Source organism: Microplitis demolitor, chromosome 3 (genome assembly GCF_026212275.2).
Source record: "Microplitis demolitor isolate Queensland-Clemson2020A chromosome 3, iyMicDemo2.1a, whole genome shotgun sequence".
Taxonomy (NCBI): Eukaryota; Metazoa; Arthropoda; class Insecta; order Hymenoptera; family Braconidae; genus Microplitis; species Microplitis demolitor.
Genome location: NC_068547.1, coordinates 3,664,629 through 3,681,639, shown reverse-complemented (window position 1 = coordinate 3,681,639; position 17,011 = coordinate 3,664,629). Strand labels below are relative to the sequence as shown.

The following is a 17,011-nucleotide window of genomic DNA, read 5'->3' as shown; positions in this document are numbered from 1 at the left end:
TTATAATTATTAATAACCATTTTTATAGAATTGGACATTAGTTAAAAAATTTTTTTAAATTAATTAGTGACGTTAATTGAAGTACGGATAATTTTTTTTTATATCAAATAATGGAAAAGTTTGATTGTTATGATTTGTAAATAGATAATTTAAAATTCATCTGATTATTTGACTCAGTTTGATTTTTTTAAAGCTAAAGCTTAAGAATTAACTTCGACAATAATTTTTATTTTTTTATTATTTTTATTTTATATTTTTTAAGTATTTTCTTTTGCCGGTGGAATTCGTTAGATTTACTGTCTTAAAAGTTTATACACTTGGCTTTCATAAAAATACACATGCATATTTTTCCGTGAGGAAAAGAGAGCGTGAGGTGGTTTAGAAGAGGTAAAGGGGGTGGAGGTAGAAGGCTTGGTGCTTGCTTGCCGTGAATAAAAAAAAATAAAAGAGACGACCAGAATGCGAGATAGTTAAAGCTAAACGGAGACAGCGAGGAAAAGCGAAAAGCATAAAAAAAAAAAAATACTTTAGCGCGTTAATATGCCGTTAGAACCACGGCACAGTGTCGTAACCAACTCCAAAGTGGAATATCCTTCCCAAGAGAGTTATTCAACTGTGCAATTTTTGTGCCCGAATAACAAAAAGTTATGTTTCGAATTATTTTTTTTTTACTCTCTTTCTTAGAACAGTAAACATCTAAATATTTAAATATAATTGAAAATTTCATTCAGAATAAAAACTATTGATTTCAGTCTGGATTTCAGAAATTTAAATCTCCAAAAATTATCAACGGCTTATAGTCTAAGAAATTGTTTTCTTTCTTCACTTTTCAAAAGATGTCTAAAGAACATTTTTCAAAATTCCCCAAAAAAATTTTTTTTTACAGTGACTTTTTTAATTTAATAATTTTTTTTTTTTTTTAATTTAATTTAATTTAATTTAATTTAATTTAATTTAATTTAATTTAATAATAAAATTTTTAATTTAAATAATTAACTAAAATTTATTATTGAAGACTTGTCCTACATATTATTTTATAAAATCGACAGTAAATGATTAACCTTTGAATTTATTATTGAATTCAATAATACAATTCAAATAACTAGTTATTTATAATGAACTGACGTTTACCAAAATTTGTAATTTTGATTAACTATCGGTTTCTTATTCCCATTACCGGATTTCCATCAATTTAATTACAAACTTTTCATTTAAATATTTTATTTAACATGACAGTTAAAATTTCTGTTTTATTTAATTATAAAAATATAAGTTAGAATTGACATTTCCTTTGGTATTTTAAAAAATTACATTAAATAATAATTTTTTTAGAAGCGTCCATGATCGCGACAACATGATCCATCGTGGCCGAGTCCTCTGGGCATTGCTGATTGCATTATTGATATACCCAAATGACAATTTAGGTAAGTTTTTATTCAACGGTCTTGTTAATAACAAATCTAATCGTGGAAAATAAATTTTACACGGCATTAAATATAAAGCTGTACAGTAGTTTTCTTGTTGCACGGTAGCCGTCCCGTGAGACCGATTGTCCACTGCCACTAGAGATTCTACATAACATTTTATACTTTACCACAAACTACACTTTGTTTATACCTATTGTATATATTTATATACGAATATACTTTCGACATATATAACATAGACACTGGGGAAAGTGTCAACGAGTTATGCAATATCAAAAGATCTGTCTTTATAAAATCTCATTTCTACTCGTGAGACAGCTTCTATACATAGATCTACTATATATATATATATATATATATACAAAAGACATACATGTAAATATATATACTTTATAATAATATACGTCATGTCGAAAATCAAATGTTTATTTAAATGACAGATGGCCCGCGAGAGTGGTTATTTATTATTGAAGTTTAAAAGTTTGAATAAATTTTCACCATTTTGATTACCGTAATTTCTATTCATTATTCCGGAAACGCTTGTTATAAAACTGAGAAATTTTACGCTGACTATTTTGCGATTCTTTAATTTTATTAGTCAAATTCAAAAGTAAATTTTCATGCTTAATTTATAACTTTTTTTTAATTGCTTTAATTTTTAAATTTTTTATATAAATTAATATTATTATTAATAATAATAATTATTATTATAAAAACATAAATAATAAAAAAATACGGATATTTTTATACGGATAATTTTAATAACTTTAAAGCTACAAAGAGGAAGTTAAACAAGCGTTGTTTCATTAGATTAAATGAAATTACACCCAGTATAAGAAAATATTCACAATACAAACAAAAGGTTCAATGGTATATAAAATATACACATATATATTTTTATCTTTTTAACATCAACGTTGGTAGGAGTTTGTACTCTGGCTCTCCGTACCGTAGTAGCTTATTTTACACTTGGTTTTACTGTCAGTTTCCATTCAGCCCCTTATTGTATTCCATGCGGTTGGCTTGCGTAGCGTCGAGCTAGTTTGAAATTTCTGGTTTCACCCGGAGATGAGTAAGGAGAGAAAACAAAACGTAATTTTACTCTCTTCGTCCTCGTACTCGTTGTTGTATTCGTAGTCGTAGTCGTAGCTGTAAATGCACTATAGATCTAGTAATAGCAGTAAGTAGTAATAGTAGTAGTAGTAGTAGTAGTAGTAGTAGAAGTAGTATTGGTATTAGTATTAGTAATAGTACAGTATCTCGTAGCACAAGCTGCTATTTGTTGTTAGTGTATAGCAAAGTTGCTCGTTTAACCAACATCTCAACAGAGTACAATACAACACACTATAAAATAATTTTACGCCGGGTCTTTGTTATTATTGTCTATGTCTCACAGGTGGGGCATTTCAACCGGAATTTGTGGCCCCGATCGCCAATCTCACGGTTCCTCTTGGACGAGACGCTCTCTTTACATGTCTTGTGGAGCATCTGGGCGGTTATCGAGTAAGTAAATCGTTTTTGAAATCAGGAAAAAATCTTAAGTCACCTCGTTGACATTGAGAAAGATTCAAACAAGCCTGGGCATTTATCTTTCCTCATGATACTCTTGTCTTATACTTTAAATTACGACAACTAAATCCGAACTGACATTCAATTACTTCTTTTATTTCGATCATATTTTTTTTTTTTTTTTTTTTTTCATATTTTTTATTGTTTTATTCAAAGTGATTTAAATTTAAATAAATTAATTTTGTTTTCGATAAATTAAATCAGTCGAACGTAGTAACAATCAACAATCCTTAATAATATTTCAGGTTGGCTGGGTAAAAGCAGACACAAAAGCGATCCAAGCAATTCACGATCACGTGATAACTCACAACCCGCGGGTCCAGGTCTCACATAGCGACCACTCAACGTGGAATCTACATATCCGCGGAGTTCAATTGGAGGACGCGGGTCTCTATATGTGCCAAATAAATACTGATCCAATGAAGTTCCAGGTATGTAAAGTAACTTAAAATAATAATTATCGCATATCCGTTATTGACGATTTAAACTTTATCAAACAAATAATTATATTACGAAAATTCCATGGGCTCCAATAGCCAATTAAAACCGCTTAGCAATGTCACGATTTGCGATTGGTTTGTCTGAACACACCAAGAGCGGTACTACTTGTATGTATACATACCATACACACTGCTTGGATCCACAACCAAGTAAAATCCATGCGGATAAAGTGATCAAAAGCACTCGACAATGATTCCGGGATACGTTAATCCACAATACCAATCCTCTGCCTTTCACCCTCTCGACCTCTTCACTTCCCTCCTCCTTTTCCTTCAACTCACTCACTCACTCTCCTTCTTTCTCTCTCTAGACTTTCCTCTTTCCCCTCATCGTCATTCACTCACTCACTCCTCTTTGGTTAGCCGTGCAAAGCACACTGATCGGGTTAATTTCGTGGCTACAGAACGAACGATCGGCGGCGTGCTGGGGCACATTAATTATGACCTCTATAAGCTTTGAGTGGTCGGCCAAGTTTCAACGGTTTATCCAATCCATTTTGACGCTGCCAAATGGCTCGCTCAATTTTAAACAAGATCGCTCTGATAATATTGAGTACCTATATCGAATTTTAGGTTTTAGTTGTCAAGTACAAAGTCCAAATTTAATAATACATTTTAGTTTTTTTTATTTTTTTATAAAAGTTAAAGACTCAGTACCTGATCAGGGAACTAGTACTCGATCTCTCTATGAAGTTGTGTATCTATATTTAGTAAAATACATGAGTGATCGGGTCCTAGTTCTCAGATCGGGTCCTGGATTTCTTATGTTACTTTTGAAAAGATCATTACGGATAAAAATAACATCCCGTCAACTTAAAATAGATGAATATTATAATATAAAGCTTCAAATAATAAAAATAATAAATATTTAATCTTTTTTATTTATTTTCATGTGCTTTTATGTTTTACGAGCGTCTCGAATTAAATTCGCGCTATAAGTAGCTTTCCTTCCCCATAATACCTTGCAAGCGAAGGTAATACCGCCTTGCAAGTTGTTCGGGGGTCCAACTCAACTTTCTGACGCATCAAAGTTTCGGGTCTTGTTTTCTTCTTATGCGTCTTTATACCTCACTTCCTTTTACTTGCAAGCTTTCGCTATATTTTGTTGTTGCTACTATTTCATCATGATCATCATCATTCTCTTCTTCTTCTTCTTCCGTTCCTTCATTACGTATCCCATCTTGTAATATTCATAAGCATCTTAGATGAATTTAATACTGTAACAAGCTCTTGAAATAATTGCAAATAATTTCTGTATTGACGTCCAATTATAATTAAAATCTGTTATAATTTTTTAATCATTAGTACATGTTGCTCTTGCTAAAGACTGAGTCTATTAAGTAGGAAGTAGATTTATTGTTCGAAAATTCTTACAAACTATTCATTAGAATTGGTTAGGAAACTAAGTAATAAAAATGATACATCATTAGCGTTAGATATTTGAATAAACAAAAAACTCTTAGACGGCAGCAGTACTATATAAAATAAGAAAAGAAAATAATCGAATGATCATCATGACTATTTACAATTTCGGGAAGTCTACGTTTTCCATAGCGCCGCCAAATAACCGCAAATTTTTGTAGGATTCGACGAAATGATAATTTTTTTTAAATAGCTATAACTTCTTTATAAATTAACTAATTCTGACGTTTTGTTTTTTTCAAAATTTTCATCTTCGAATGTACATTTCGGAAAAAAATACAAAAAAATTTAAAGATATTAAACTCTATGAAATTTCTCATTTTTTTGAAAAAATGCATTTTTCTCGAAAACTGAGCGAGATATCGAAAAAATTTATTCTTTAAAAAAATCTTAAATGCGATAGACGATAAGGCTTGAAAATTAGGCAATCGTTGATTAAGTGATCCATAGTGTCCAGTTCTCCAGTGTTAGTTACATATTGGTCATTGCTGAATCGGACTGAATTTATATGATTCAAGGATATTGAGTCTATTATATATAAAATACATGAAAAATAACTAAATTTTTAATTTAATGTTTACTCAAAAAAATAATAATTTATGGGTAAAAATACTTTATAATGATGTTTATTTAGTTTTTAAGTATTTTTAGTTTTATTTATCGTTATGGGTTTATACGTGGCACAGAATTATAAAACAATGACGAGTAACCACAAAAGGAATGGCCAAAGTTTTCGCGGGAGACGCAGGTGGCTGGCTGACGCATTTAGCCGTTTACTACTTTTCAACATTTTCAGTAGCTAAGCGCCTTTCTCTACCTTATCTTCGTACCGAGTCTTTCTCTTTCTATTCCTCACTGTACTTTGTTTGCAGTACAGGGGCTTTACGTCCTCTCATGAACGACGCGGTGTACCTCCGTGGCCTTTACAAAACTGCGAAGACCAAATGCCGTAAGCCGACGGCAAAGGTTCTGTGTTGAAATAACTAATTGGCAAAGTCTACTTCAAATATCATTGGATCAATTCATACATATATACATAAATATATACTAAGAGAATTAACACATGTATCATTTCTCATTGCTCATAGAAATTAAATTTAAAAATATTTCCTTTTTAAATATTTTTTTATCGATTGACCATTTAATAGTTTTGCCGGTAAGATTTACAAAACCTGTCTCTTTTCATCATTTCTTCAAGTACACGATGCTATCTCGATTTATCTTTTACGATGGGCCAATTACTTTTCGTTTTCGTAAAAGGCAAGAGAATTCCAACCAGCCCACTCTAATTTTACCGTCAAGTCTCTCCTCTATTTCTAGAACTAGCTCAGAATCAGATTTAACTTTTATGCGGGTTTATATATATATACATTTGGTTAAGAAATTAGTACTTGTCAAAAAAAGAAATATATAAGTTATCTAAAATAATTTTTTCCACTAATGGATATTCCATTAATTTTTAATAACTTTGAAATGAAATTATAACATGATAATCTTATTTGATAGTTAATATATTATTAACGTAAATTCTAAAATCCTCACTGGGACATTATCAAAATTATAAATGTTAATAATTTATTTTAAAAATATTTATGAGTTTTCAATTTAAATGAATGGCGCTCAAAAGTTTAAATTTGGTAAATATTAATAATAAACTGAGAAGAAGTTTAACTGAAAAGTAAAAAATAAAATGATTAAAAGTTAGTAGTTTGTTAATAAATTATTTATTTAAAAACTAACGAACCTCTTAAAGACGTAACACCGTTAGGAAAAGTTAAAAGTAACCACTGGAGTTTGTGATGGAGAAGTGCGTGGACTTACTTTGAACATAAAACAACTCGACAAGTTGGACTACTGAAAATAGGCGTAGTACAAGTTAATCCTTGACACCCTCGTTACCCGGCGGTTGCGGAAACAACGTCGACGTCTTTACCAGCAGCATCAAGTACACTTGTTTGTACATATTACTATCGAATTCTCTCTGGCAAATTCAATTTTCATAAACGCTCACTCGTATTAGTTTAAACCGTAGGTAAATAGAGAAATAAAGTTAAGTGACTTTACGACGACTTTACTTCATATATGTGTTGTAGATTTTCGCGTGCAGGTGTGTGTGACGTTCTCTTACAGAGCTGAGAGCTGAGTGAGAGATGTGGAGTAGAATAAAGAGCAAGGTAAAATAATTTAGCTTGATGTCTCTCGAGAATTTTTGAACGCCCTAACTCTCAATATTTCAAGGCTCCTAGCCAAGATGCCGTGGCGTGTTCACTTATTACAGCGGTATTTCAAGAGTACAACCAACCACCTCCTGTGTGAGAAACTAAGAGACAAGATAGAGGCAACAAGACAACTTAGTTATAATGATTGAAGTTCACTGCTTGCGTCCGCCTCTTTGTACCCCTCATTCCCTCACTGCCTCTCTTCTCCTTCACTTTGTGACCCTCGACGACATGACTTTGGTATAATTACATGCGTAATACGACAGCTGTACAATTTTATATTATTTTTTTAACAACTTTTAATAATAAATTTATTATAATGATTATTAGTTTAATCCGATCTTAACAAGAGTTTAAATTTATACCTTTTTTTCTACTGTCAACTTGCTAACATTTTAGATTTTTTTTTCAGCCACTAAATTTTAATATTTTTTTATTATTTCGTCCAATATAAAATTAATGTAATAATTTAATCATTCATGCTTTGATAAAAAAAAAAAATTCTCACATTTCTATACGCGGGATTAAAGATCGCACTTTGACGATTAAAATGAGTGGTCGATCGTGACTCCGCGAGCAGTAGAAGTTGAGTTATGAATTTATAAAAAAACTTAATAAAATGGAACTTTTTTTATCTTTACAAAATAAAGTTTAGAAAAATGTTTTTTTTTTGTTATTCAAATAATAAGTCTCTTTAAAATTTATCGCGGGTACTTTATAAAGTGACTGATAGATGTACAATGACCAAAGAGTTACGTGGTGAAACCCGAGGACTTTATCAATGAAAGGGAATTGAGTGAGCTGAACAAGGTGAAAAAAAAAATAAAAAAGAAACGAGTTAAAGAGGGAGAGAAAGAGAAAATGAGGGATAAAAAGTGCGGAGTGACTTTAATGCAAAGGAGATAGAGAGCAAAAGAGGTATAGGCTTTTTGAGGTAGAGGCGAGAGATATTCATTCACTGGTGAGTTTTCTCTATTAGGTTGGGGCATGAAGGAGAAAGCATTTCCATAGTTTTTCTTTATGTCACGTATTTCAAAGGTAACTCAGTAGTCAGTATATAGTTCAGTACCGTACCGAAGACGAGATCTTTTGGCATTTATACTGAGGGTATTTTCTTCTTCATCATCTTCTTTCGTCAACGGTTTCGCTGGAATACTTTCTGTCTTGCTTGGAATCATACTCACTTATATAATGAAGCTCGCTCGCTTCTGTCTCACGAGAGTTAGAAAATGTTATAACTTCAATTAAAATTTACTTGCCAAGACATTTTCACAGTTTCCGACCGTTTTCTTGCAGACTGGGATGCTTTCCATCGAGGTACCACCGGACTTTGTGACTAATGAGACATCGGGGGACGTGATGGTTAGTGAAGGTAGTCAGGTAATCAAAGAAAATAACTAATATAATTAATAAAACTTTTAAATTTTAATAAATAACTTCACTCCATTACAAATAATCTGATTTGAAGTAAATAAAACTGTGCCATTTTTATTGTCAATTTTTTTTTTCACTCAGATCTTTAAATAATAATTTATTTAATTTTAATTTTAATTTCATTATTTAATTATTAAATTAATCAATTTAGTTTATTAAGTTAATTTATTAGGCAACATTCTATTTTATTATTTTATTTAAGTGATTAAAATTTTAATTACATAAAAATGAATAATTGATAATATTCCTATAAATTCAATTAAAGAAAACTAAATTTAAAAGCGATCGATTGTAATGAAATTTAACTTAGTGTTTTAATATTTTAGTGATCAGACTAAATATTCTACTAAAACAAAAAAAAAATGAAGTAAAAATTTGGTGACCTAGTTTGCCTAAATGGCCGATCAATAATTTTTAAAAATAATTTTAAGGTGACTTGTCTTGTCATCAAAAAATACAAATTAATCTCAATTAGTTTTAATACAAAAAAACTGATAAATTTTTTTAACGAAAAAAAAAAAATTTACTAAAGATATATTGATCATAAATTTAACAATTTTTCCCGCGCTCAGGTACTAATTCCATTTTTATTAAAATCAAAATTTCGAAATTCGCGCTTTTGATTTTAAAAATTTAATTTAATAATTAATAAAATAAAATAAAAAAAAATATCCGCCTTTTTATATTTTGAATTTATTTTGATAATGTAGCGCGCTTTCGTAGCATTAGCAACGTGATTGACTGATTAAGTTTAAAAAACATGAGTACCGTTACATTAATGCAAGTGGACTCAATTGTGTCGCAGTAACATGATTTGATCGTTACCCATTGCTACATCTTCTCTGGTACAATTTCCGAGCTTTATGTATATACATGTATATATATGTATGTATTTAATAGTAGATGACAGAAGCACAAATACCCGTAAGGTAGTGCGCGAGTTGAGTTTTAGTGTATTATAATACCCATGAGTAACATAATATATATGTATATATATATATATATATATATATATATATATATATATGTCAAAAGTACATTAGAGCAAACGTACACATCGATGATGCATTGAGTATATAGCAAAATGTAAGACTCTGTTGTCTTCTTCATGCATCAATCCTACATACCATCACAACTGAACATCATCCTCTCAGTCGCGTCTCACTCATTGTACTCTCATCTCCCGTAAAGTAACGTTGATTGCTGTCGACAGGTGAAGCTGACGTGCCGAGCAAAAGGCGTGCCTCAACCTCGCGTCAATTGGAAACGTGAGGATGGCAAGAATATTGTTATTCGTGAGCCAGTGGTTGCTTCCAATGGTCAAAAGTCTAAAGGTAATTTTGACATTTATTACTACTCTGTCATCCATTAAAACATTTTCCCGTATATTACACCAACTTTAGTCTGACAAACTCTTTTTATTTTTTTTTATATGGAAATAAAATGAGGCGGGTTAAAAAAAAAATTTAAAATTTTTCTTTTTAATAAAATTGTGTTACTTTTGTAGCAAAGACTATTTTAGAAATTTTTTGTGTTGAGGGAGGTAAACAAAAATTTCATTTTTTAATTTTCTGCCCATTTATAAAAAAATAACAAAGTTTAGATTATTTGTAACCTTTTTTGACTCTAGTATAATTTTTTTGAAGTTTATATACAAAGAGTCAAACCAATTATTTTTGGTGATTAATTTTCACAATGATAAAAAAAGTTGTAAATCATCTTAAATTTTTAAGTTGACAGCAAATAATATTTTCTTAAAGAAATTTATTTTTTCCACGGTTACTATGCTCCTGTTCTTAAAAACATAAATTTTAAATGAACTAAAAATGTCAAATAAAATAATAAAAAAAAAAAAAAAATCTTTGTATAAAAGACTTATTACTCAGAAAGGAAAATTCAATCTTAAGTAATGGCTCTGTAATTACCTAGGTATTCCGAGACTAAACCTTAATTACTATTCCTACTTTATATTAAATATGTAATAAAAACGCATTCGTAAAATTTCATAATTTTAATTAAATGCTATTCGTTTAAATTAAATTATATTCATTTAAATAATCTATAATATGCTTATACATTATTATAATAATAATATTTATTATTATGATCATTATTATTATTATTATTACTATTAATATTATTCAAGTCTCATCAGTGAGTGAGTATCATGGTGAGGAATTACGACTCACAAAGATATCACGGCATGACATGGGGGCATATCTGTGTATTGCGAGTAACGGAGTGCCACCGGCCATCAGCAAGCGCATCACGATCAACGTTCATTGTGAGTATAATTAGTAATTAGAACGCGACTCGCGGGTTAGATCGGGTGGCTCTTGAGGGTTGATGCTTTATGGTTGGGGTGTACCGTGAGTTTACTGTATATATATATATAAGTAAAAGGGGGCTGTTGCGAAGACTGTTGAGTGTGAGGAGCTAAAGTTAGCTAAGGGGTTTACGTTAGTTGGTTTGTTCGTTGGTTTGAGAAGAGAATATTTTGATATCAATCCTACGGGCATATAAAGCTTCTCTTCAACATAAGTCGAACGTAAGCTCAAACTTTTCGCGTTTATATATTTGTATACATGGTCGAAATTCAAAAATAATCAAAATCATCAATATTTTTATATAATATATATTTATTTTTAACTTCCTGTTGTGAAAATCAAAAATTTTCAAAAAAAACGAAATTATTGGTTTCGGTCAAATTTTCGAAAATTGAGTTTGATCAGATCTCGACGTTTTGAGGTTCTAAGAAACTATTTTTACTATTTTTGGATTGCTGTCCGTGTGTGTGAGTGCAAGTTAATTTTTGTCGTGCGATATCTTTCGAACGAGTTAAACGATTTGATCGTATTTGGTGGCAATTTCAAGGGCTCATCAAGACTTAGAACTGAACACTTTAAAGCAAATTGACTACTCGACAGATCGACTTCGAAATCTAATCGGATCTAAGTCCTTGATAGGCCCGCAGGGTCAGCCGGTGTTCAGATTTTTTTTTATCCATACATTGAAAGAAAAAATTACTTTTGCAATTTTTTGGACTCAAGAAATTTATTTACCATTCAAAAAAAAAAAGGTCATCATACTTCGAGTTGAACTTAGATTTGTTCGATTAAAAAAATGATTTTGCATGAAATCTCCAAATCGTGGCACTGAAAATGTTTGAGATTGAAAATTCCCAATAGCATAATTTCTTGTTAGAAAACAATACGATCTTCTAAAAATTATTTTTTCTACCAGTGTTTTATGCCTATAGGCATATTTCTATATATATAGAAAAAATTAGCTTGTTGGTAAATATCAAGCCGTGCATTACATTCATTATAATTTCCATGACACTAAATATGATTATAATAATTATCACATAAAAAAATAGTAATCGGCATTAACTATTGATAAATTATCAGTAACTACTATCGGCTGGAAATCACTAATTCCCTTGGTCGTGATTATCGGTTGCGATATTAATTATTAGTCAGTAATGACAATCGATAGTAACAGTAACCTCTGCCGATTATATTTTTTTTCCATTAATGTAAAAATTTTTATTAGCATATATGTTATCTTTATTATCAATTATTTTGTACTTTTAACAGAATATTTATTTTAGTATAAATTGAAAAAAAAATAAAATTATATTCACCAATGAGTAAAATTAAATAAATGAAAAATCTTCTTAATTTTAATTTAACGTAAGTTTTAAGATTTTATGCAAAACTTAATATATGTAACATTTACTTCGTTTTTTATTTAAGTTATCAAGAGGTCAGACAAATGTCAGTAGCACATTTATCTTAAATAGTTACTGTCTTTAATTCAATTAAATTTTTTTATTCAATTTTATTTCATTATGAAGTTACTATATTCCAAAGATAATTAGTAAGTTAAAAATTATTAAAAGATATAAAATTATATTTTCCAGGGAAATGTAAGAGACACAAGAAAAAATATTAAACAAATTACTTGAAAAAATTTTCTAAAATTAATATAATTAAGTTTTTATCGTGTATATAAGCGTTACAGAGTAATGTTTTTGGGTTTACAGTTCCGCCGGTAATTCATGTACCCAATCAATTAGTAGGAGCACCACTGGGTACTGATGTTGCGCTGGAATGTTTTGTTGAAGCTTCCCCTAAGTCTATTAATTATTGGATGAAAGACGATGGTAAGTTGTCTCTAATATAATTTAAATTCATAATAACTCAATTTTTTTATTACAAAAATTTTATTATTTATTTATATTCCTATTTAAAAAATAGGGGGAGGGAAGATGCTCCCGCCAAAAATTCTAAATTTTTTTTTGTCATTTTCATGTTTAGTAGAAGTCATTGTCCCTCCCCCCCCCCCTTTTTATAATTTTTGAGAAAAATGAAATAAATTACCGAAAACTTTTTTTTAAGCAAATTTTTGACAATTAGATTTTTAACAGACAATTAAACATTTTCTGATTTTTTTTCAACGAATCAATTACAAAAAAATAAAAATATGCACATGTAGAAAATTTTAAAAACTACAGGTGCAATTTTTCAAATATTTTTGTTTGATAATTTATCATTTAAAAAAAAAAATCAAAAAATTATTAGACGTCCGCTAACTTGAGTGAAATTAAAATTTACAAGGAAGTTTGTTAATAAAATACTAAAATCTTAAGAGGTGTTGCCTCTCTTGCGTATAAATTTTTTTAAAAGCATTGTTTAAATGTTTTCAATGCGCTTGACCGGTGTCACTCGTTTCCGTAAGATTTTCGATCATTCAAGCGAGCAAAGCTTCTTGAGTAAAACTTTCGATAAACTTAGAATTCCCTCGGCTACCGCATCCGCGGTTTTCAGCACCCGGGGATAGTGGTTACGGTGATGGGTATGCTACAAAGGTGCTTGTGTAGATGGAGATCCAGGCCAAGAGAGTGAGAAACCAACCAATGGACAAACAGAGATAGAGCTGACAGGCATCAGGAAACATCTCTCTTGCTTATTTATTTTATACTAGTTTATTTGTATTTATTTTATTTAATACGTGATTTTTAGAAAAATATATTTTATATTTATTTATCTTATTTTTTTCTTATTCTGTCTTTTGGTAGATGAAATGATAATATCTGGAACACGACACGAGGTTCAGGCTATATCCAAATCAGCATTTCAAGTTAAAATGGTACTTACTATTCGACATCTTCAGAAACAGGATTTTGGATCCTACAAATGTGCGGCTAAAAATTCACGCGGTGATGTTGACTTTAGTATTCGTCTATACGGTAAGAATTTATATACATATTTATTAATATAACATGTATGTTCATTTACTTTATCCATTAAATAAATTTAAAAAATATTTAAATTCTATTAAATATTTGAATATATTGTCTGTAAGTAAAATTAATTATTGATAAATTATAATTATTATCGTAGGATTTTGGATAATTTTAAGCAACAATGTATCAAAATGTCAATTGATCTTCCGTTAATAATTTGACGTTTTATGTATGCTACGATTCTAAAGAGCTGAACATTACGATATTTATGTACTAAGCTACGAAATATCACTTTTCACCAAGTGGTAGAGTGATCTAATACACATTGTCGGCATTTATATCAAAGAGATTCCACTCATAAATGCACAAAGTGCAATATTAGACTACAATTTCGTCCCGAGCGTATCTGAAGGCTTCTCAGTAATGCTTTCGAACGGACCCTGCCTCAAACTATCTCTATGTTTATACAAATTTTATAAAAACATTAATTTTAAACCAATTTTTTATAAATACCAAATTTTTCTTTAAGTTGAAAGTAACTAGAAATATTTTTCATCAACGATGTTCTTTAAAATATTAAATTTACTTTGATGACTTTTGCAGGAATCGAGAGTTTCCCTTGTAATTTATTACTGATAAAATTTTTTCAGACGAAGAACTTGAAGAATTTTGAGTTTCTATAAAAATTCAAATTGAAAAAAATTTATTTACAGAACTTATTTATGAAAATTAGACTGATCGCCAGAAAATTAAAAGCACACGTTTTTTTTTTTTTTTAAATAAGTAGGTCAGTAATTAGGACAGTATTAAATATTAAAAAATAAATTACAGAAATATCAGGGCCATCAAGATCAGGTGTCCCACCGCCGACGTATTACGACGAAGAAGAAGACATAGACGGGGTAGTTTACGGATCAGCGGATATCGAAAAGTTGGAAAACAAAGCATACGCAGTAGACAATACCGTGCAAGGGCACATGGGAATTTTCAACGGAGTTTCAAGTCCATCTCCAACAATAAGAGTGAACCGAAGACGTCCCATAACCGGTACCGGTTCATCTCCAGGCAATCGTCTCTCCTCCGTATCATCCAATTCTTACCACCGGCCACAATTTTGCCTGGTAATTTTATTTATCACGAAATGCTTCCTATGATTAATTACCTCTGATTCATCCGACAGAACTAACTCATGTGGCTCTATGTTAATAAACTTATAACAAAAAATGTATAAGCTTGAAAATAAAACTAATGTAACAGCATCGTTGCTAAATTGTGGAGGGTCTAGACACAGCGGACATATCGTTATAGTGAAATTGTTTTTTCCGGCTAAAAAATAATATTTACTATTTGTTATTGTCTTGAAGAGACACTTTAAATTGTGCAGCTTGTATACAAATATATAAATATATAAATACATGTATACATACTATATATACATATATATTTAGATATATAAAAACACATATATATATTTTTTTTTTAACAAAGCTGACACGACGTCGACTCGCTTTACGCTGGAAACAGATGGCTATGTCTTCCAGCCTAGTGTGTAAAATTATTATAATACTATTGTTATAAAAATTTTTCCCTATAGTTTGAGAATATAAAAAAGTCTAATAAAATAAATAAATAATTTGCTAAAAAAAATGAAATTATAATATAGTTAATTCCTCGAATGTGTTCACGGTAGATAGTCATGAACCATATTCGTGTATTATAATGTGTAATTATAATAAATGTAAATAAATAATTATAATAATAATTATAAAGTCTGAATGAAAAATTAATTTTACCAGCGTATTCAAAGTCACGAAATTACTTGCAATTTTAATTGTTTATTAACTTTTCTATGATTGTAAAATATATATATAGTATACAATATATATATATTATTTATGAAAAAGATATGAATATACATATAATAGAATGAAATGACTTTCAAAGTGACAGCTTTTATGCTCGATACAATAAACAAGGTTACAGTTATCATAATCGTAATTATTATTATCATCGATAGACGAGGATTCAATTGTTAATTTTGTATCTGCAATTGACGTTTCTTGTCATCGGGGAAATATCACGTTCAATATTTTCATTGTTATCTGTGATTTATTTAAACTCTTAAATTATTTATTTCATTCTTTAATCTATAATAGTTAAAACATGTATATTTTTTTTTATACATATATTTATATTTTTAGAAGCGGATTATTAATGTATCAACATATACTTGAAAAGAAAAAAAAATATAACAGATGATGAATTTTTTTTCAATTACGATAAAGAAAGAGATTATCGGCGGATGTAAGATGGAGAGGTTGTAAAAAAAGGTATAAAATAAAATCAAATAAAATAAAATTTTGTTCCGGTGCAAGTATAATTTATTAAGATTTATTTCTAGTGCAGTATCTTGTATACTAAGTAAATAATACAATAACAAAGTGTTACAGTGGCAAAGAAGTAAAGGAACACGAGAACAAGGTGGAGGAGTGAGTAGCGAGGGTGAAAGTTTTGATGGTAAAACGTGAGTAGAGTGATGTAATAGTGATGAAGAGTACAAGAAAGACATCACCGATGGATTTGCACGAGTCGCAGATAAATATCTTTATATATATATATATATATATATATATATATATATATATATATATATATATATATATATATATATATATATATATATAAATAAAAGTATATATTTTATAAAAAAATTTTTAGTTCGTTCATAAATAAACACAACTGCCTGAACATCTGGCGCGGACGTAATTCATCGTGAATTAATTTAAGGGCTTGTGTATAGTAGTGTGTGCATGTGTGTGTGTATGTGTGTGTGTAAATGGCGTGTGTCTTCGTTTCTCTTAGTAAGTGCTTCCTTATATTCTATATTGTGTCTTCCTTTACCTTATACTCATTTAATACTTCTATTCTTTATACTAACGTTCAGTAAAAGTACATAGAACCAGAACCAGAACCAGAAGCAGAAGGAGTAGAACCACTAGCTATAGTAAGATACGCGGGGAGTTTAAAGCCCCTTTCATTAAGGTCTGCTGGCACCATTTGGTGGCTCGCTTTTATGCTGATTTTATTTCACTTCTTTCGCGAACTTGAGATCTCAGTAATTGTGCGGTTTATATTTTATTACCTCTGGCTGGGTATAATGGCCGCGTAAAATATGGCTCGTCGAACATA

At 29.8% G+C, this 17,011-nt stretch overlaps 1 protein-coding gene across 1 annotated transcript; it reads left to right on the top strand.

Moving 5' to 3' along the window:
* The first annotated feature begins 1,342 nt into the window (after window positions 1–1,342).
* Window positions 1,343–15,197, top strand: LOC103576603 (lachesin). The gene is made up of 9 exons (XM_053737372.1): window positions 1,343–1,424; window positions 2,824–2,930; window positions 3,242–3,427; window positions 8,434–8,517; window positions 9,785–9,905; window positions 10,718–10,855; window positions 12,620–12,739; window positions 13,655–13,825; window positions 14,654–15,197. The coding sequence occupies exons 1-9, from the start codon at window positions 1,355–1,357 to the stop codon at window positions 14,974–14,976; spliced, it is 1,320 nt and encodes a 439-aa protein (XP_053593347.1). The 5' UTR covers window positions 1,343–1,354; the 3' UTR covers window positions 14,977–15,197.
* The last annotated feature ends 1,814 nt before the right edge of the window (window positions 15,198–17,011 follow it).

What these genes read in the sequence shown, in the direction of transcription:
- LOC103576603 (XM_053737372.1), top strand. Translation starts at nt 1,355, where the DNA reads ATGATCCATCGTGGCCGAGTCCTCTGGGCATTGCTGATTGCATTATTG. An exon ending in ATACCCAAATGACAATTTAG is followed by an intron (nt 1,425 to 2,823) that starts GTAAGTTTTTAT and finishes TATGTCTCACAG; the next exon opens with GTGGGGCATTTCAACCGGAA. An exon ending in AGCATCTGGGCGGTTATCGA is followed by an intron (nt 2,931 to 3,241) that starts GTAAGTAAATCG and finishes ATAATATTTCAG; the next exon opens with GTTGGCTGGGTAAAAGCAGA.